We start from the raw sequence: 20,998 nt of genomic DNA, 5'->3' as shown, positions 1-20,998 counted from the left end.
AAAACCCAAACCCCTTGCCATCGAGTCGATTCTGACCCATGGAGAAAAGTTAATTCTCAATGTTTCTTATTAGCAGCCTTCTCATATAGCCTGTTGAAGTTGTAGTGATGACCGCCAGTGGAACATCACAGGCTCCTCCCTTCTGAGCTCCCTTCCACTGAGGGGGCTCCTGGGTCATGTAACAAAAGCCTGTAACTGTCCTGTTAAGGAGCTGGAGTGTGGTGGTCCCCAGCGACTCCTAGTGAACACTCCCCTTCCTCCCTTGGTGAGTTCTTATAAAGAACCAAGTGTATTTTCCACAACAAAAATCACCTTCCCTCCGGGTCTTCCCTGAGCGCCCAGCTCCCTCCCTCCCAACACCTCCAGTCTGTCCCTTCCTCTCCCTTTTCTCCTTAGCCCTCCCTACCATCAAAACCCATTGCCATCGGGTTGATTGCGACTCTTATCGACCCTATAGGACTGAGTAGAACTGCCCTAGAGTTTCCAACGAGCGACTGGTGGTTTCGAACTGCAGACCTTTTGGTCAGCAGCCGAGCTCTTAACCGCTGCACCACCAGGGCTCCGCCTCCCACCATCGGGCACTTCATGTGTTTCAGTCGATGCCACTAAAACATAAGCTTGAAAAGGACGCAGATTTCTGTGTTTTTTCACTGCTGCAGCCCGTGGGCTTGGAACTGGGGCTGGCACACGCTTGGCGCTCAATTCTTTTTTGAATAAATGCGGTTTTGTCCGCTTCCATTTGGGATCTCAGGCCCCGAAGAGCTTAACTTACTGCCCATTTATTCGTTCATTCAGTCCTACTAACTGTGCGCCTATGGACGGGGCCCTGTGCTCGGAGCTGGGAAAAGGGCGCGAAGGTACGTGCTGAGCCGAGGGACACGGGGCACAAAGGTCGGGACTCGGGGGGCACCAACACCACCCCCTCCTCGGGACAGAGGCTGCATGGGCGTCGCGACAGCCTCGAAGAGTGCCCGCCCACAGCCCACAATGCTTTGCGCCCTCCCGCCGTCTTTCCCCTCTTCCGGGCGGAGCCAGGCCTGGCTAATCGAGCGCCACGGATGGCGTCTCGGCGGTCGGCTGGCGGCGCCTGCCCACGCGGCGGTTTCCGGTTGCGGCCCGGCGGAGGTGAGGGTCGCCGCGGGGTCTGTGTGTGCGGCGGGGACAGGCCGGGGCCCCGCACCCAGGCCTCGGCCTTTGCCCTCTGGCCGTCGGGGAGGACGAGGTGCCCTGGCCTCCGCTCCTCAGCACCCCTGTCTGCCCGAGCAGGAGCCCGAGCGAGCGCCGCCCGCCCTGCTGCCCGGCCCCGGCCCCGGCCCCGGCCCCCCGAGCCTCCAGCCATGGCGTCTCTGCTCGCCAAAGACGCCTACCTGCAGAACCTGGCCAGGAAAATCTGCGCCCAGCCCAGCGCGGAGCCGCAGAAGCGCAAGCGGGGTGAGGCGCGGTCCCGGGCGCGTGCCTTGGCGACACTGGGGTTGGGGGGCTTCGCAAGGGGGGCTTCCGGAGCCGCGCGCTCGCGGCCGAGGTCGCCGTTTAGCACACCCAGGTGGCTTTCACGTGGTTAGACAGACGAACGCGTGCGACAAATCGGCGAAACACCGGCAGGAAATGTAAGCGGTGTTCACGGCTCTGCCGTTCCCCTTGCTTGTTAGGGGCGCCTGCCCGAAACGAGGGGCTCAGCTCCGCTCGCCCATCGCGCGGGAAGCGTTGCCGGGGTTCGCAGAGGTGACCCCTGTAGAATGGCTTCTCTGTGGTTGGCTCCGTGAACCAGTTTAGCCAGCTCTCCGTTTTGGGTGGGAAGACAGTTACGAGTGATGATGAATCAATTAAAAAAAAAAGAAAACACCTGACACTGGTGCTGTGTGGGGAGAAGAAAGAAAACGGGGTTCCTGCCAGGGTCGGCTTACAGGCCAGGGGGTTATAGGGTTACTCCGGAAGAAGCTAAAGGGGCCGGGCTTTAAAGACCTGGGGTCCCAGAGGATCGTTTTTTTTTTGTTGTTGTTTGCTTGTTTTTTTCAACTTTATTTTCATGTTTGTGCAAGGAGTATGATTCATTACAAAGAATTAGAAAACAGTAGTCTGTTCTTTATGTTTCAGTTATAATTTCGATCTGTGTTTTTGTAGAGTTTTTTCTTAGTGTAAGTTTCTGTTATTAACAGTTTAGTCCTACTCTGTGTATTCATCTTTTTCTGTTTAAAATGTAAACATCTTTCCAGACATGAAGTGAAAGACTACTCCATTGTTTTTGATGGTTCTGGAAACTCTGGTGGCGTAGTGGTTAAGAGCTATGGCTGCTAACCAAAAGGTCGGCAGTTCGAATCCACCAGGAGCTCCTTGGAAACTCTACGGGGCAGTTCTACTCTGTCCTATAGAGTCGCTATGAGTAGGAATCAACTCGACGGCACTGGGTTTGGTTTGTTTGGTTTTGTGTAGTAGTTTGTTGTGTAGCAGTGGTGTAATTTGTCCTGGAGCTCTGGTGGTACAGTGGGTAAGAGCTATAGCTGCTGACCAAAAGGTCAGCTGTTCAAATCCACCAGCTGCTCCTTGGAAACCCTATGGGGCAGTTCTACTCTGTCCTATAAAGTGTTACGTGTCAGAATCGACTCTTTGGCAATGGGTTATTTTTTTGGTATCGGTGAGGATTTAGGTTTTTTCAGTCTTTCATTCAAGCACTGTCACGATGAATATCCTTGAAGCCACACCTTTGCTCGTGCCATGGTGAGTTCTCACAAACAGAACTGCTAGGCCAGGGGTACGCATGTCTTTAAGGTTTTTGCTGTGAGCAGCCATCCTGCCTTCTGGAAGATCCATAGTTCTGTGCTCTGTGGGTACGTGTCTCTGGATTCTCTGTCCTGGTGCTTTGTGTTGTCTTTGTTCACAAGACCTTCCTGCCTCCTGAGCGGGTCACAGAGATTGGGACAACAGCCCTCATGCATTTTGTATTTCAGTTGGTCAAACTCAAGACTCAAAGGCTGCCGGGCCTTCAAAAAAGAAAAGGAAGAAAATGCAGAAGAAATTCCGGGAGCAGAAAGAGAAGGCTGTGGAGCACAAGGCCAAGTCCCTGCAGAAGTCTCCAGCAGCTTCTGGGGCCAAGAAGCCAGTGGCAACAGAAGAGGAGGAGGCCTCCAGCTCCACCGTGGCCCCTGCAGGTGAGAGGCTCCGGGACCCCAGGTCCAGCATGTGCAAACATGGTCCCTTCTGAGGAGCAACATCACTGCGCTCAAGTCTTGGAAGGGGTGTCGTGAGAGCAGACTGTGGGCTCTGATGCAGGGATTGGGTTTGGCGTCCACCAGAGGAAGCACTTTGTCATACCACAGTGACCTGCCCTGGAGAATGCCACAGGGGTCATAGAATTGACTGGAACTGCTCCTGCAGATCTGTGAGTGGTCACTAGGGGGTGTGTGACTAGAAACTCAGGGAAGGATTGGGGAGCTAGTCTTTTTTTCAGCCCTCGCATCTGCTCCCTTAGCAGAACGCTGGACCACAGACCCTGACTCTTTCTTTGCCCTCGATGTGCTTCGGCAGCGGCTGCATGAGAAGATACAGGAGGCCCGGGGCCAGGTAGGTGAGGGGAGATTCCCCTGGGGCGCCCCTGCCCTGCCTGGAGGAGGAGACACCTCCCTGCCTTCTGTGGGCCTGACCAGCATGGCAGGAAGGCTGTGGGCTGGCAGGAGGGGCCTCGGCCACTGCTTTCCTCCTGCAGTGGCTCCTGCCAGGGGTCTCGGGTCTGTTTTGGGAGAGGTCAGAGGTAGTTCTTATCCTCTTGGGAAACTTCAGTCCCCAAAGTCGCCTTTTGCTGGACGTTCTGATGGCACTGCCCCTCTCCTCCATGGCCTTAGTGAGAAGCCTGCCCCCTTCTTCCTGGGAAGCTGCCTTTGCTGGATGCTCTCATTAGGCTGGGCACCCTCACTGGGCTGGGCACTTGTTGGTCTGTCACCAACGTGTCACAGTGGGCCTGAGATAGGTGGCCACCCAAGGTGACACGAGGACTGAGCCAGCCACAGCTCTCTTGCAGGCGGTGCTGCCTCGCTGTGTGGGGGACAGTCCCCCAGCTTCTCTCCTCGCCCTCCTGGGATCAGCCTGCTGGCCAGTCCTCAGGACATGTTGGCCACCTTCTAGGAGGTGACCATGGTTCTGGGCCTTGCTGCCCTATAGCACAGTCGAGGCCACCTGCAGGGCCAGGGCATTCTTGTTGGCGCTTCGGCTGCAGACACAGTTGACAACAGTGATGTTACTTGTCACAAGCAGGGCAGTGGCCAGCACAAAGGTACTCAGGGCGTTCACACCTGATGCTGAGTCCTGGCCTTCCCTCTTACCGGCTGGTGGGCTTGGCAGAGCACATTGCTTTTCCTCGTCTGTGTGGTGATGGGAAACCCTGGTGGCGCAGTGGTTAAGTGCCACGGCTGCGAACCAAAGGGTTGGCAGTTCGAATCCACCAGGCGCTCCTTGGAAACTCTGTGGGGTAGTTCTACTCTGTCCTATAGAGTCGCTGTGAGTCGGAATCGACTCGACGGCACTGGGTTTGGTTTGGTTTTTGGTGCAGTGATGGAGGAGGCTGCCTTTACGGGGTAGCCGGGAAGGGCCCGATGCAGGGTGAGGCCTGGGTACTTGCTTCCTGCTCAGAATTTCCTGTCTCTTTGCGGAGCGTTTGCATCTTAGGCATCAGGCCCTCGTTGTGGACATTCAGTGGTGCCGTTGCCCTGCACAAGGGCTACTTTGCGTTCTTGTCTGCCTTGGTTCTACCTTCAACCATGTACCAGACTGGGGGCCCTGGGCATGGTTGAACCGCCAGTGAAGACCCTTTCTGGCCCCCCAGGGCAGCACCAAGGAGCTGTCCCCTGCTGCTCTGGAGAAGAGGCGCCGGAGGAAGCGGGAGCGGGACCGGAAGAAGAGGAAGCGGAAGGAGCTGAGAGCGAAGGAGAAGGCGGCTAAGGCCGGGAAGGCCCCTGAGGCGGCTACTGAGCCAGCCCCCCAGGCGCCCTGCCCAGAGGCGCTGCAGCAGACGGGGCTGATATTCAATAAGGTGAGAGGGGGCTCGGGTAGTCTAGGACCCCGTGGGGTCAGGTCCTGCTTCCCACCTCGCTGGCTGTGTGGTCAGGTGCCCGTGAGGGGGTGGGATATGTGGCTATAACTTGGTGACCGTGGCGACTTCTCCCCCAGATGGAGGTGGATGAGGAGGAGCCGGCCAGCAAGGCGCAGCGGCGCAAGGAGAAGAGGCAGCAGGTGAAAGGCAACCTGACGCCCCTGACGGGCAGGAATTACCGGCAGCTGCTGGAGCGGCTGCAGGTGCGGCGGGCACGGCTGGAGGAGCTGCGGGAGCGGGATGCGGGGCAGGCGCAGGCGCTAGAGGCCAAGATGCAGTGGACCAACCTGCTGTACAAGGCGGAGGGCGTGAAGATCCGCGACAGCGAGCCGCTGCTGCAGGAGGCCCTCAAGCGCAAGGAGAAGCGGCGGGCGCAGCGGAAGCGCAAGTGGGAGAAGCGCACAGCGCATGTCGTCGAGAAGATGCAGCAGCGGCAGGACAAGCGGCGGCAGAACCTGCGCAAGAAGAAGGTGGCCAAGGCCGAGCGGCGCATGGAGAAGGCCCGCAAGAAGGGCCGGATCCTGCCCCAGGACCTCGAGCGGGCCGGCCTGGCCTGAGGGCCCTGGGAGGCATCCCAACACCCAGCCTCCTTTCCCACCGCGGCTGCTTCTCCATTCTCTGAGGCTGGAGGAGATGGCCAAGTTGCCGTGACCCTAGACAAGTCCCCTCCCCCGGACAGACCGCAGGTTCCCAGTGTGAAATGGACACAAAGTGCTCACCTCCAGAGGCGGCTGTGAGCACGTGGTGAGACCACGTGCGTGAAAGAGGCTTGGGTACAACATTGTCCTTGAAGACAGACCCAGTTTTTCAGGCCCCAGAGAAGGGGTGAGCCAGACTTGACTAGAAAGCTCTCCAAAAGTAGATAGGGTCAGGAAGAAAGCCCCCAGGGCAGAAATCAGGCACTTGGGGGGAGGCACAGCACTGGTTTTCTCCCCTCGTGTACTCAGGGTCTGGGATCAGAGGGGACAGACCTTGGTGACCGTTGGGTCAGCCCAGACCTTGCCTGGGGGGCGGGGCAGAACCGACTCCGTAGCCTGAGCTCAGGGATGTGATGGACTTCGTGCCGGGAGGACAGGGAGCACCCAGGCTTCCTTCTCTCCTTCTTTGTCTTGCCTTCTACCTATGTTGGTCTCATTTCTCAGCAGCCTTGGCCCCCAGGCCCACCTTGGGGCCGGTTACCGGCTCAAGGGCTGGTCTGGTGATTGCTGTCCCCACCTCACCTGGGTCGTGAGGAGCAGTCCCCCAGGGGGAAGAATGGGGCTGTCACACAGCTCATCTCCCAGAGCGCCTGTGTGTGGAAGTGACCGAGTGTGGCCTTATTTTTTGAATTGTACTGGAGGGAAAAAGCACAGTCACTGAGCAGTTGTTCAGAAGTGACATCCCTGCTCCGGGTTTTTTTTTTTTTTTTTTTTTAATAAAGTGGGTTGAGTGTTTCCTGGTACGCAATTCAGAAGCCTCAGGAGCGAACAGGCTTCTGCGTTTGGCATCGTCACAGTTTAGGTGTGCTCGCAGCTGTCTCCAGTAGAGCTGAACCGATGGTGCTTCATGGAGTTTAGTTGTTTCTTCTAATGAGCGACTGGGCTGAGAATGCTAGACTGGGTGAAAGAGGCCAGGTTCACAGGCAGGGTGCCCACGGCAGCCACGGGGTAGCCTTACGAGTCCCCTTCAGGAAAGGCCCTGCTGGTGGGCCGCGAGGAGAGACTTAGGCTGCAGCCATCGGCGCCTGCGGGAGTGCCTCTGCCTTTGAGCTAAGGCTGTCCTGGGCGCCTCCACGGGAGCACTGGGGTGCTGGGCCCGAGAGCGCTGCTGTGCAGGCTCCTCCTGCGGCAGCTGGCAGCTCAGCACTGAGGGTCCTCTGTGTTAACCTCTCACGCCCCTCCCAGCAAATCTGGAGGAGTGAGGCTCACACACAGCCCCCGACACATTGCAGGCAGGGCTGAAATGGCCACGTCTGATACAAGCCTGTAGGACGTGAAGGCAGAGGTCACGAGCAGCTAGGGAATAGGGTGCCTTCGAAGGGAGGGCAGGCTGACAGCCAAGCCTGTAGCAGGCGCGCTGAAGCCTGAGAACAGAGCTAAAGTGCCGAGGAAGAGTAACCGGTCTAGAAGTACACGCCCTGCAGATAACTTTTGCTTTCGTGAGTATTGGTTATTAGTCAACAATTACTTTTGTTTGCCGAAAATGTCTTCATTTCACCTTAACTCTCGAGACTGAACTTTAAGGAAACTGATTCCAAAAGGAAGTGGAGCAAAGATGAGACACAATTTAAATCTAAACGAACGCTGATTGTATAAAACTGCTGTTCACTGCGGTGCCACTAGCCACATGTGAAGGAGTCCTGTGGTGCGGTGGTTAAGTGCTCAGCTCCTAAGAAAGGTTAGCAGTTTGGACCCACCAGCCGCTTCAGGAGAGAGAGACTGCAGCCTTGGAAACTCTCTGGGGCAGTTCTATTCTCCTACAGGGTCACTGAGTCGGAATCAGCGGGGCAACAGATTTTTGGGTTTAGAGGCACATGTGGCTATTTAAATTAAAAGTCCGGTCCTCAGGTTCATCAGCCATGCTTCAGGTCCTCAGTAGCCACACAGGGCGAGTGGCAGTGCTATTGGACAGCGCAGAGGCGGGACATTTCCACGTCACAGGAAGCTCTTTTGGTCGGGGCTGGCATAAAACAGCGCTTCTGTGATTTGCAGGTTTAAAAAGTCAAGGTAATTGTAAAATACCAGGCAGAAACAACATGTAAGTGAAGAGTGGTGATTCCAGCTGAAATAGTTTAAGATTCTTTTTCACCTGTTGCTGTCAAGTCGATTCTAACTCATAGTGACGCTATAGAAGGGAGTAGCAGTGCCCCATAGAGTTTCCAAGGAGTGCCTGGTAGATTCGAACTGCTGACCTTTTGGTTAGCAGCTGTAGCTCTTAACCACTATGCACCAAGGTTTCCAGGTTTCTTTTCAAGAAGGCTAAAATTTAAATTTACGTTAAATACATGTAATAAGGAGCCCTGTGGGTACAGTAGTTAAGAGCTCAACCAAAAGGTTGGCAGTTGGAATCCACCAGCTGCTCCTTGGAAACCGTTGGGGCAGTTCTCTGTCCTACAGGGTCGCTATGAGTCGCAGTCCACTCGTTGGCAATGGAGACGCAGAGCTGCGTGACAGATTCTAAGGTAACCACTAAAAGAGAAGCAGTGTATTAGACTAGGAGAAAGGAACAATGTCAGCTGAAAAGGAAAGAGGAAACTTAGAAACCGAGTGAGGTGAATGAAAGTTACAAAGTTAAGATGGAGGAATTCAGTCTGTAGGCGATCAAGATGAAAGTGACTTGGTTAAAGTTAGGTGAGTTTGATGGTATGTGGATTATATCTCAATACACCTGTTAGTTTTTTCTAAACCAAACTCTCCAGTTAAGAATTTGTAACTGAATTTAAAACACTCCAGCTAAATGCAGTGTATGACATCTAAAGTATACAGAGACCTGGGAGCCACGGGATGAAGGAGAAACCACGTGCTGACCTGAAGGAAGCTGTTCTTTGGGACAAAGTCGACTTTAAGGAACGAGGTGCTGCTAGAGAGAAAGATGATCAGTGGGGTGCCATTCACCTGGAAGGTAGAACAGTTCCAAACGTGTACACCACTAACGGCTTCACAGTCTACTCCGCAAAAACGGACCCATCTACGAGGAGAAAGCCATGGATAAAGTGGGAGATTTTGTAACGTGTCCCTTAGCATTTGATAGGCCAGGCAGACAAAAACCAAACGGCTAGGAGTGGTGTTACCCTGCCCCTTGCAGTGCCATCACGTGGGCTGCCTCTGAAACCATCCACCCCGTTAGACACACCAGGCTTCTGGGTTCACATCGCCCACTTCCAAGACCAGGGCTTCTGACTGGTTCCTTCTGGTTGGACCTTTGTCCCTCGTGTCAAAGTGCACCACTCAACCCCTCTTGCCTACTCAACCTGAGCTGCCACCTGACCACTCCCACTTCCTGGCTACCAGCACCTGGACTGCTTTAGGGTCCCTTGCTCTCTACCCACACCTTTGCAGACTTCTGACCCACCTGTTCATCAGGCACATTAGGGCATTTTTCTGGCCCTTCTCACGTCTATGGAGCCCTGGTGGTGCAGTGATTAAGAGCTCAGCTGCTAGCCAAAAGGTCGACAGCTGGAATCCACCAGCTGCTCTTTGGAAACCTTGTGGGGCAGTTCTGCTCTGTCCTACAGGGTCGCTGTGAGTGGGGATCTACCCACCAGCACACAGCTCACATCTCTAACCACAAATGGACCCTCACCCCTCCCCACTTCCAATCCCAGGACTGCTCCTGACCCGCCCATCCCACATCACTGCTTTCTCCTGGCCCCTCCAACCTCACTAACACTCCTACATTGGTGTCCTATTGGACCCCTCTCTCTCACCTCCGCCCCGACACTTGGCCATTCTAAACCATTCCACCTCATTCACCACACCTGGGTGTTCTGACCACTACCACCCCCATGTCAGTTCCTCATCACCCAAACAACTTGTTCTCCAGGCCTCTGCCAACTCACTAACCGCACCTGGTCAGCCCCCGGACTCTCCACCTCCTCACCTCCATAAAAAAAATAAATAAAATAAATTTTAATACTTGGCATTTATGGTGGCTACTCCACTTCATGGAAACCCTAGTGGCGTAGTGGTTAAGTGCTATGGCTGCTAACCAAAGGGTCGGCAGTTCGAATCTACCAGGTGCTCCTTGGGAACTCTGTGGGGCAGTTCTACCCGGTCCTATAGGGTCACCATGAGTCGGAATTGACGGCACTGGGTTTGGCTTTTTTTGGTTACTCCACTTCATTATCCAGGGCGTGGCAGCAGACAGAGGGCCTCCTGCCCACTCAGAGTGGGTGCAGCCCGGGCACCTTGACCCTGCAGGCTTGGGCTCCAGTACCCACTCATTCAGCAGCTGGAAGGCTGGCAAGTTACATGATCTCCCTGAGCCTTGGTGTCCCATCTGTGCAATGGGGGCAAGAGCTGGCCCTCGGACCTGACTAAGAGTGCACTTGAGCCCTCAGGGATTCTCTTCTGCCTTCTTTCCGTGTGGCCCTTATGGAGGAGGCTCCAGCTGCCTCTCCTACCAAAAGATTCCAGCCCTCGGCCCCTGGCTGCAGGGAGGCGGGCTCTACCCTGCCCTTCCCAGGAAGGGAGTCCTGTGAGATGCCCGGACTGCTAGGTGGCAGGTCTGTCCTATGCAGAACGCCTGCGAGCTCCCAGCCTGCTGTCGTTCTGCCTGGTCCACTCACGGCTAGCTGGAAGCCTGGTCATTGTTAACATGTTTTGGGGAGGTAAATACTAGCCTTGTTTTCACGTGCACAGAGGTGTAACAAAGTGATGACTCTGCGAGGTGGTGTTGACACAGCATGAAGACCCCTTCCATTCGCACGTGCAAACGGCTGGGACTGGCTGGGGAGCGGCAGGTCAGCTCCATCCTTGCTCGGGGCCTTCCTTGGAAAGGCCCACGGGAACAGGAGGGGATCAAGTACTCTCTAGGTGTGATGAGAGCCGCCTGCTGGCCAGGAGTCTCCTCCCCTCAGCCTCTGACAGTGGCGATCATGAGACCAGGATGGGGGAGCGAGCCATGCCACAGGGGACCTGGGACAGTCAGCGGGGCCAGAGTCGAGAGGGCCTCTACGCAGCTCTGTGACCAGATTTCGCTGTGCTCTTTAGAAGCAGGTGGGAGAGGATTTTTGTCAATCTTTCACCCTCTGATGCCTTCATTGTCTGCTTTGTGTACCACTACTTGCGGATTGGAGTTGTCAAAAAATAAAGTTTGTGCAGGAAGTGGGCTGAAGTGGCCACGTGGCACCTAGTGAGGGACCTGAGACCCCCAGCAAATGGAGGGCCAGTTGGTCCCGGGCCTGGGGTACCTCAGGCCTTCCACCACCACCACCCCTCTATCCCCCGCCCCAGAATCACTGCCTGGATCCAACATAAAGCCTTTCTGCTGGGAATTAAGTCCAGCTGGACTCCTGCTGCCCTGCAAGCAGAGCCTGAGTCTCCAGGAGCAGGTGGCACTGGACTGCCTGTAACCACCTGGCCACCCTGGGCAGTCAGTCAAGGAGTCCCTGGTGTCAAGAGGAAGGCCCCTGTTGAGGATGGGGCAAATGTGAGCCTCTTCTGGAGACGCCTGAGGGAGCCCCAAGATGCAATGCTGTGTCGCTGTGCCTGGTGGGTGTGCACAGGCTGATTAAGGTTTTTACCTGCGGGGTCGGCCCTCAGGCCTCGGTGCCTTCCTCCTGCCTGCATGAGCCTTGGGACCTGGTGCTTCTTTCTTGCTGTGGAGGCCGGCACAGCCACACCTGTCTTCGTTTACAAACCACATCGCTGGCCACCTGGGCCTGGCAGTCAGGGCTGGGCTGTGGGACCAGGCTCTGTGCTGGGCCCCGGGCTGCGCTGAGGGGCCTCCTGGCAGAGCTGGGCCTGGCGATATGTCTGGGAGACACTTGCTGCTTTTGGAGGGGACACCTCAGAATCACCCCACAGTGCACCTGGCTCTTGCCTTTACAGGGAGCATCCAGGGCAAGGTGTTGAAGCTGGACCCTCATACCACGCAGGTGTCATCCGGGTCCTGGTCTGACCCACAGACACACACTGGGGTGGGACAGAGGAGGGACATACAGCCAGAGGCAGGCCCATAAACAACCGCTGGGTCCACCCCAGACATCAGTGGCCTGTGCCAGAAGGTGGAACACTAGTGCCTCCAGGGCAAAACGGGGCTCGGCTTTCAAAGCAGGATCTGAGTTGAGGGTGGGTAAAAACGCGAGGGTCCTCAAGGCATTCTGTTAATGACATTACGGCCCTGTGTTCAGGGCAGTATCCCTGTGGGTCCTCACAAAACACCCCATCCTAGAGGTGAGAAAACATAGACTTAGCGACGCCTAAGCCTGCTCAAAGTCACCTGGTCAGCTCCCAGACCCATCCGACGTTAGGGCTCCGTGATGTTCCCTGTGTGCCGCGTGAGGTCTGCTCTGCTGCTGACTCGGAGGGGAAGGTCTGGTGCCAGCTCACTCCCTCCGCAGCTGGAGACAGTGCACAGAGCAGACACACCCATGGGACCCCCTCTGAATGCAAAGCAGGACACGGATTTTCCTTTCTGTACTTCAAAGGGGATTTTGAGAAGCTAAAGCTATGGTGGTCCCAGATGCAGCCAAAGGTGAATGGCTGTAAATCCCGGGGTGGGAGAAAGACACTTGCAGGACTGAGGATCTAAGCAGATGACCCGGAGAGCGAATCTGAATAGCCAGTAAAGGACCGCGAGGTGGCTCAGCTTATCAGGGGCAGCAGAAACTCAGAGCCTTGGGTGAGGGCTCAGCCCTGGAAGTCCTGTCTTCCAGAGACACACAACTCCTGTCCTAGCCTGAGGGCCACCTTGCCCAGGAAGAAAGCCCCTCTCTGAACCTGGTGCCCACCGCCGGGCTCACGCACAGGTGGTCCAGGACAGCTGTGCCTTATCATGGCTGGTCAACTGGTGGGGCCAGGGGACCCCACCCACCTCCTCGCTCCCCACATCTGGGCATTCACCTGGCCATGTTCAGGGTCTGACACCTTCTCACTCCTATTACCTGGGCAGCCCTGACCCCTCTCTGCTCCAACTCTCTATTCCTGTGGACCTCCTGATCCCTTTCACCTTACAGCCCACACCTGGGCCCTCTCTTGTCCCTGCGCCTTCTCATTCCCCATACCTGCAGCCTCCTTTCTCCTCAATCACCTCACCTGGACTTTATCAGGACCTCACGTGGCTCCACTCCCCAAACCTGGCAGTCCTCACCTCTCCTGCCTCCTCACTCCCTACACCCGTCCCATCTACTGACCCACCTCACCCCTTACTCCTGACCCTGCCACCTCATCATTCCTTATACCTGTCCCATCTACTGACCCACATCCCACCTTACTCCTGACCCCGCCCACCTCCTCATTACCATACCTGTGCCTTTTACTGACCCTCCTGACTTATTCCTGACCCTACAGCCTCATCATTAACACACCTGTGCCTTCTACTGACACACTTCCCGCCTGACTCCTGACACTTCAGCGGCTTCCTCATTGACACACATGTGCACTCACTGACCCCTCCCCTCATTCTCACACCTGTGCCACCTTGTGGGCCATCCCTCCTCATTCCTACACTCTCCTCACCTACCATTACTTTGCCACCTCCTGACCCCTCCCACCTCATCATTTCCACACCTGGTGGTGATGTGCAGGCCCCTCCCACACTCTCACTTCCCATACTGGGTCTGACCCCTCCCACCTCCTCACTCACCACACCAGTGCTGACCTGGGCCCATCCTGACTCCTTGTTACCCACATCTGGGAGTTCTCTGGGCCTCGTCCCGCTCCTCACCTCCCAGAGCTTCACGCCTCTTAATCCCTCCCAACTCTCACTCCCCACACCTGGACTGTGTCCTCACCCTTCACACCTCCTCTTTCCCCACCCCAGGGATTTCTCCTGTACACAGGCACTCACACAAATACCTGTCCACGGATGCTCACAGCAGCTCTACTCCTCCCATCAGTCAAGAGGTGGAACCAATCCATATGTCCATCAACAGATGACTGGACGAACAAAGTGTGGTCCATCCACACAATGGAATACCATCGAGCCTTAGAAGGAATGAGAAACTGACATGTGCTACAACGTGGATGGACCTCGAACACATGAAGCTAAGAAGATACAAAAGGCCACATGTTTCCATTTGGATAAGAAATCAAGGGCACTGAGAGCCAATCACTGATTGCCATGGGCACGGGGAGGGGCACAGGGAGGACTGCTTCATGGGTCCAGGGTTTCTGTTTGTGGTGATGACAATGCCCTGAAGTCGGTACTGGTGATGGTTGGATAGGCTAGTGAAGTACATAAAGCCACTCTATCACACCCGTTAAAACTGGAAAAACAGAACTTTATTTAATGAGAAATCTACCAGTTAAAATAGTGAAAAGTATCAAGTATAAAGTGAGCTGTAAAAATACCACAAATAAGCCACACAAATGCCCAGTCGGGTGAAGGTAAGAACGGATCTCGTTCTGAAGCCGATGCTCCCTGGCTGGGGCTGAGGAGCTGTTGTGGAGAAGGTGTGGTGACTTGCTGGGACCCTGGTGCCCGGGCCAGAGCTGGCGATGGAGGATCGGGGCCCGTGTTGAGCCCCGGTGTCGATGCAGGAGCAGGATCAACATTAGCTGGTGGCCTCGGAGCTGCCTCAGGAGGTGGCTTAGGATGAGTATTCGACTTTCCATCAGACTCTTCTTCTGGTGCCTGGGCCAGACCAGGAGGTGGCGGACACGGGGCTACACAGAGCTCCAGCGCTGGTGCAGGAGCAGGCTCGGCAGCAGCTGACGGCGCTGGGGCCGGCTCGGCAGGCTCTTTGTCCAGAGCAGCAGGCCCTTCGTCTGGAGCCTGGGCCAGACCTAGAGATGGTAGACGTGGGGCCACCTCTGGCTCTGCTGTGGCTGCAGGAGCAGGACCCACAGCAGCTAGTGGTCTGGGATTGAGACCTGGAGGTGGCCCAGGATTCGAATCTGGCTTTCCATCAGGCTCCTCATTGGGTGTCTGAGCCAGAGCAGGAGTTGGAAGACCTGGGTCTCCACTGAGCCCTGGTGTCGCTGCAGGCACAGGACTGACATCAGTCAGTGGTCCTGGAGCCGGTTCTGAAGCTGGCCCAGGATAAGAACCCCACTTTCCAATAGGCTCTTCCTCTGGTGCCTGGGACAGAGCTATAGATGGAGGACCTGGGGCTACGTGAGGCCCAGGTGGTGATGTAGGAGTAGGATCCACAACACCTGGTGGTCCAGGATCGAGGTCTACAGGTGGTTCAGGGTTAGAACCTGGCTTTTCAATAAGCTCTTTGTCTACTGCCTGGACCAGAGCTGGAGATGGAGGATCTGTGGATGCACAGAGCTCCAACACTGCTGCAGGCTTAGTATCACAATCAGCTTGTGGCCCAGGTTCGAGCTCTGGAGGTGGCCCAGGATAAGGATCCGACGTTCCAGCAGGCTCTTTGTCTAGAGTCTGGGCCAGAGCTGGAGATGGAGGACGTAGGACCACACCTAAGTCTGCTGTTGCTGTCGGAATAGGATTGACGACGTCAGTTGGTGGTCTGGAAGCTTGTCTTGGAGGTGACCCAGGGTAACAATGGAGCTTTCCAGCAGGCTCTTCATCTGGTGCCTGGGCCAGAGCTGCAGATGGGGGACCTGGGGCTACACGGAGCCCAGGCGTTGCTGCATGAACAGGCTCCATATCGGCAGGTGTTCCTGGCACCGGTTCCGGAGATGGCACAGGATAAGAGTCTGAGATTCCAGCAGACTCTTCCCCTGGAGCCTCAGCCAGAGCTGAAGATGGAGGACATGGGGCTTCATTGAGGTCTGCTGTTCCTGAAGGAATAGGATTGACATGAGCTGGTGTTCCGGGATGGCGTTCTCCAGGTGGCCTCCAACGAGAATCAAGCTTTCTAATAGGCTCTTCCACTGGAGCTTGGGACGGAGTTGTATATGGAGGACCTGGGAGTACATACAGACCCGGTGGTGATGAAGGAGTCGGATCCAAAAAACCTGGAAGTCGGGGATCCAGTTCTGGAGGTGGTTCAGGATTAGCAGCTGGCTCTCCAATAGGCTCTTCATCTGGTGCCTGAGCCAGAGCTGGGGATGGAGGACCTGGCACTACATGGAGCCCCGGTGCTGATACAGAAGTTGGACCCACAACACTTGGTGCTCCACGATCCGGTTCTGGAGGTGGTTCAGGAATAGAATCTGACTTTCCAATGGGCTCTGTGCCTAGTGCCTGGACCAGAGGCGGAGATGGAGGATCTGTAGACACGCTGAGCTCTGGTTTTGCTGCAGGTGCAGGATCACCACCAGCCTGTGGTCCAGGATCCAATTCTGGAGGTGGCTCAGGATAAGAAGCCAGCTTTCCAGCAGGCTCTTCTTCTGGTGCCTGGGCCAGAGCTAGAGACGGAGGACCTGTGGCTCCACTGAGCCCCGGTGTTGCTGCAGGCACAGGACTGACATCAGTCAGTGGTCCTGGAGTCGGCTCTGAAGGTGGCCCAGGGTGAGAATCCCACCTTCCAGCAGGCTCTTCACCTGGAGCCTGGGTCAGAGCTGCAGAGGGAGGATCTGGGGCCATATGGAGCTCTCCTATTGTTACATGAACAGGACTGACGTCTGCAATTCGTCCAGAAGCAGGTTTTGGAAGCGGCCCAGCATGAAAATCTGGCTTTCCGATAGGCTCTCTTTCTGGTGCCTGCGACAGATCTGTATTTGGAGGACCTGGGGCTACACTGAGCCCCAGTGTTGGACCAGGACTCACATTCACTTCTGTTCCAGGATCGAGTTCTGGAGGTGGTTTGGGATCAGCATCTGACTTTCCAAGAGGTATTTCATCTGGTGCCTGGGCCAGAGCTGGAGACGGAGGACCTGTGGCTCCACTGAGCCCCGGTGTCGCTGCAGGCACAGGACTGACATCAGTCAGTGGTCCTGGAGTCGGCTCTGAAGGTGGCCCAGGATAAGAACCCCACTTTCCAGTAGGCTCTTCACCTGGTGCCTGGGCCAGAGCTGGAGACGGAGGACCTGTGGCTCCACTGAGCCCCGGTGTCGCTGCAGGCACAGGACTGACATCAGTCAGTGGTCCTGGAGTCGGCTCTGAAGGTGGCCCAGGGTGAGAATCCCACCTTCCAGCAGGCTCTTCACCTGGAGCCTGGGTCAGAGCTGCAGAGGGAGGACCTGGGGCCATATGGAGCTCTCCTATTGTTACATGAACAGGACTGACGTCTGCAATTCGTCCAGAAGCAGGTTTTGGAAGCGGCCCAGCATGAAAATCTGGCTTTCCGATAGGCTCTCTTTCTGGTGCCTGCGACAGATCTGTATTTGGAGGACCTGGGGCTACACTGAGCCCCAGTGTTGGACCAGGACTCACATTCACTTCTGTTCCAGGATCGAGTTCTGGAGGTGGTTTGGGATCAGCATCTGACTCTCCAAGAGGTATTTCATCTGGTGCCTGGGCCAGAGCTGGAGACGGACGACCTGTGGCTCCACCGAGCCCCGTTGTTGCTGCAGGCACAGGACTGACATCAGTCAGTGGTCCTGGAGCCGGTTCTGAAGCTGGCCCAGGATAAGAACCCCACTTTCCAATAGGCTCTTCCTCTGGTGCCTGGGACAGAGCTATAGATGGAGGACCTGGGGCTACATGAGGCCCAGGTGGTGATGTAGGAGTAGGATCCACAACACCTGGTGGTCCAGGATCGAGGTCTACAGGTGGTTCAGGGTTAGAACCTGGCTTTTCAATAAGCTCTTTGTCTACTGCCTGGACCAGAGCTGGAGATGGAGGATCTGTGGATGCACAGAGCTCCAACACTGCTGCAGGCTTAGTATCACAATCAGCTTGTGGCCCAGGTTCGAGCTCTGGAGGTGGCCCAGGATAAGGATCCGACGTTCCAGCAGGCTCTTTGTCTAGAGTCTGGGCCAGAGCTGGAGATGGAGGACGTAGGACCACACCTAGGTCTGCTGTTGCTGTCGGAATAGGATTGACGACGTCAGTTGGTGGTCTGGAAGCTTGTCTTGGAGGTGACCCAGGGTAACAATGGAGCTTTCCAGCAGGCTCTTCATCTGGTGCCTGGGCCAGAGCTGCAGATGGGGGACCTGGGGCTACACGGAGCCCAGGCGTTGCTGCATGAACAGGCTCCATATCGGCAGGTGTTCCTGGCACCGGTTCCGGAGATGGCACAGGATAAGAGTCTGAGATTCCAGCAGACTCTTCCCCTGGAGCCTCAGCCAGAGCTGAAGATGGAGGACATGGGGCTTCATTGAGGTCTGCTGTTCCTGAAGGAATAGGATTGACATGAGCTGGTGTTCCGGGATGGCGTTCTCCAGGTGGCCTCCAACGAGAATCAAGCTTTCTAATAGGCTCTTCCACTGGAGCTTGGGACGGAGTTGTATATGGAGGACCTGGGAGTACATACGGACCCGGTGGTGATGAAGGAGTCGGATCCAAAAAACCTGGAAGTCGGGGATCCAGTTCTGGAGGTGGTTCAGGATTAGCAGCTGGCTCTCCAATAGGCTCTTCATCTGGTGCCTGAGCCAGAGCTGGGGATGGAGGACCTGGCACTACATGGAGCCCCGGTGCTGATACAGAAGTTGGACCCACAACACTTGGTGCTCCACGATCCGGTTCTGGAGGTGGTTCAGGAATAGAATCTGACTTTCCAATGGGCTCTGTGCCTAGTGCCTGGACCAGAGGCGGAGATGGAGGATCTGTAGACACGCTGAGCTCTGGTTTTGCTGCAGGTGCAGGATCACCACCAGCCTGTGGTCCAGGATCCAATTCTGGAGGTGGCTCAGGATAAGAAGCCAGCTTTCCAGCAGGCTCTTCTTCTGGTGCCTGGGCCAGAGCTAGAGACGGAGGACCTGTGGCTCCACTGAGCCCCGGTGTTGCTGCAGGCACAGGACTGACATCAGTCAGTGGTCCTGGAGTCGGCTCTGAAGGTGGCCCAGGGTGAGAATCCCACCTTCCAGCAGGCTCTTCACCTGGAGCCTGGGTCAGAGCTGCAGAGGGAGGATCTGGGGCCATATGGAGCTCTCCTATTGTTACATGAACAGGACTGACGTCTGCAATTCGTCCAGAAGCAGGTTTTGGAAGCGGCCCAGCATGAAAATCTGGCTTTCCGATAGGCTCTCTTTCTGGTGCCTGCGACACATCTGTATTTGGAGGACCTGGGGCTACACTGAGCCCCAGTGTTGGACCAGGACTCACATTCACTTCTGTTCCAGGATCGAGTTCTGGAGGTGGTTTGGGATCAGCATCTGACTTTCCAAGAGGTATTTCACCTGGTGCCTGGGCCAGAGCTGGAGACGGAGGACCTGTGGCTCCACTGAGCCCCGGTGTCGCTGCAGGCACAGGACTGACATCAGTCAGTGGTCCTGGAGTCGGCTCTGAAGGTGGCCCAGGATAAGAACCCCACTTTCCAGTAGGCTCTTCACCTGGTGCCTGGGCCAGAGCTGGAGACGGAGGACCTGTGGCTCCACTGAGCCCCGGTGTCGCTGCAGGCACAGGACTGACATCAGTCAGTGGTCCTGGAGTCGGCTCTGAAGGTGGCCCAGGGTGAGAATCCCACCTTCCAGCAGGCTCTTCACCTGGAGCCTGGGTCAGAGCTGCAGAGGGAGGACCTGGGGCCATATGGAGCTCTCCTATTGTTACATGAACAGGACTGACGTCTGCAATTCGTCCAGAAGCAGGTTTTGGAAGCGGCCCAGCATGAAAATCTGGCTTTCCGATAGGCTCTCTTTCTGGTGCCTGCGACAGATCTGTATTTGGAGGACCTGGGGCTACACTGAGCCCCAGTGTTGGACCAGGACTCACATTCACTTCTGTTCCAGGATCGAGTTCTGGAGGTGGTTTGGGATCAGCATCTGACTCTCCAAGAGGTATTTCATCTGGTGCCTGGGCCAGAGCTGGAGACGGACGACCTGTGGCTCCACCGAGCCCCGTTGTTGCTGCAGGCACAGGACTGACATCAGTCAGTGGTCCTGGAGCCGGTTCTGAAGCTGGCCCAGGATAAGAACCCCACTTTCCAATAGGCTCTTCCTCTGGTGCCTGGGACAGAGCTATAGATGGAGGACCTGGGGCTACATGAGGCCCAGGTGGTGATGTAGGAGTAGGATCCACAACACCTGGTGGTCCAGGATCGAGGTCTACAGGTGGTTCAGGGTTAGAACCTGGCTTTTCAATAAGCTCTTTGTCTACTGCCTGGACCAGAGCTGGAGATGGAGGATCTGTGGATGCACAGAGCTCCAACACTGCTGCAGGCTTAGTATCACAATCAGCTTGTGGCCCAGGTTCGAGCTCTGGAGGTGGCCCAGGATAAGGATCCGACGTTCCAGCAGGCTCTTTGTCTAGAGTCTGGGCCAGAGCTGGAGATGGAGGACGTAGGACCACACCTAGGTCTGCTGTTGCTGTCGGAATAGGATTGACGACGTCAGTTGGTGGTCTGGAAGCTTGTCTTGGAGGTGACCCAGGGTAACAATGGAGCTTTCCAGCAGGCTCTTCATCTGGTGCCTGGGCCAGAGCTGCAGATGGGGGACCTGGGGCTACACGGAGCCCAGGCGTTGCTGCATGAACAGGCTCCATATCGGCAGGTGTTCCTGGCACCGGTTCCGGAGATGGCACAGGATAAGAGTCTGAGATTCCAGCAGACTCTTCCCCTGGAGCCTCAGCCAGAGCTGAAGATGGAGGACATGGGGCTTCATTGAGGTCTGCTGTTCCTGAAGGAATAGGATTGACATGAGCTGGTGTTCCGGGATGGCGTTCTCCAGGTGGCCTCCAACGAGAATCAAGCTTTCTAATAGGCTCTTCCACTGGAGCTTGGGACGGAGTTGTATATGGAGGACCTGGGAGTACATACGGACCCGGTGGTGATGAAGGAGTCGGATCCAAAAAACCTGGAAGTCGGGGATCCAGTTCTGGAGGTGGTTCAGGATTAGCAGCTGGCTCTCCAATAGGCTCTTCATCTGGTGCCTGAGCCAGAGCTGGGGATGGAGGACCTGGCACTACATGGAGCCCCGGTGCTGATACAGAAGTTGGACCCACAACACTTGGTGCTCCACGATCCGGTTCTGGAGGTGGTTCAGGAATAGAATCTGACTTTCCAATGGGCTCTGTGCCTAGTGCCTGGACCAGAGGCGGAGATGGAGGATCTGTAGACACGCTGAGCTCTGGTTTTGCTGCAGGTGCAGGATCACCACCAGCCTGTGGTCCAGGATCCAATTCTGGAGGTGGCTCAGGATAAGAAGCCAGCTTTCCAGCAGGCTCTTCTTCTGGTGCCTGGGCCAGAGCTAGAGACGGAGGACCTGTGGCTCCACTGAGCCCCGGTGTTGCTGCAGGCACAGGACTGACATCAGTCAGTGGTCCTGG

At 56.1% G+C, this 20,998-nt stretch overlaps 1 protein-coding gene across 2 annotated transcripts; it reads left to right on the top strand.

The window, feature by feature from the left end:
• The first annotated feature begins 1,114 nt into the window (after positions 1-1,114).
• SURF6 (surfeit 6) lies at positions 1,115-6,329 on the top strand. 2 transcript variants are annotated; one of them, XM_003420452.4, is made up of 5 exons: positions 1,115-1,431; positions 2,946-3,146; positions 3,470-3,558; positions 4,814-5,020; positions 5,158-6,329. In XM_003420452.4, the coding sequence occupies exons 1-5, from the start codon at positions 1,338-1,340 to the stop codon at positions 5,635-5,637; spliced, it is 1,071 nt and encodes a 356-aa protein (XP_003420500.2). In that variant the 5' UTR covers positions 1,115-1,337; the 3' UTR covers positions 5,638-6,329. The 2 variants fall into 2 exon arrangements, with proteins under 2 accessions (XP_003420500.2, XP_010598292.2); XM_010599990.3 differs by having other exon boundaries at positions 1,116-1,431; positions 3,467-3,558.
• The last annotated feature ends 14,669 nt before the right edge of the window (positions 6,330-20,998 follow it).

Source organism: Loxodonta africana, chromosome 9 (assembly GCF_030014295.1).
Source record: "Loxodonta africana isolate mLoxAfr1 chromosome 9, mLoxAfr1.hap2, whole genome shotgun sequence".
NCBI lineage: Eukaryota > Metazoa > Chordata > Mammalia > Proboscidea > Elephantidae > Loxodonta > Loxodonta africana.
Note: the sequence above shows the minus strand (reverse complement) of the source record. Positions and strands in the feature narration are given on the sequence as shown.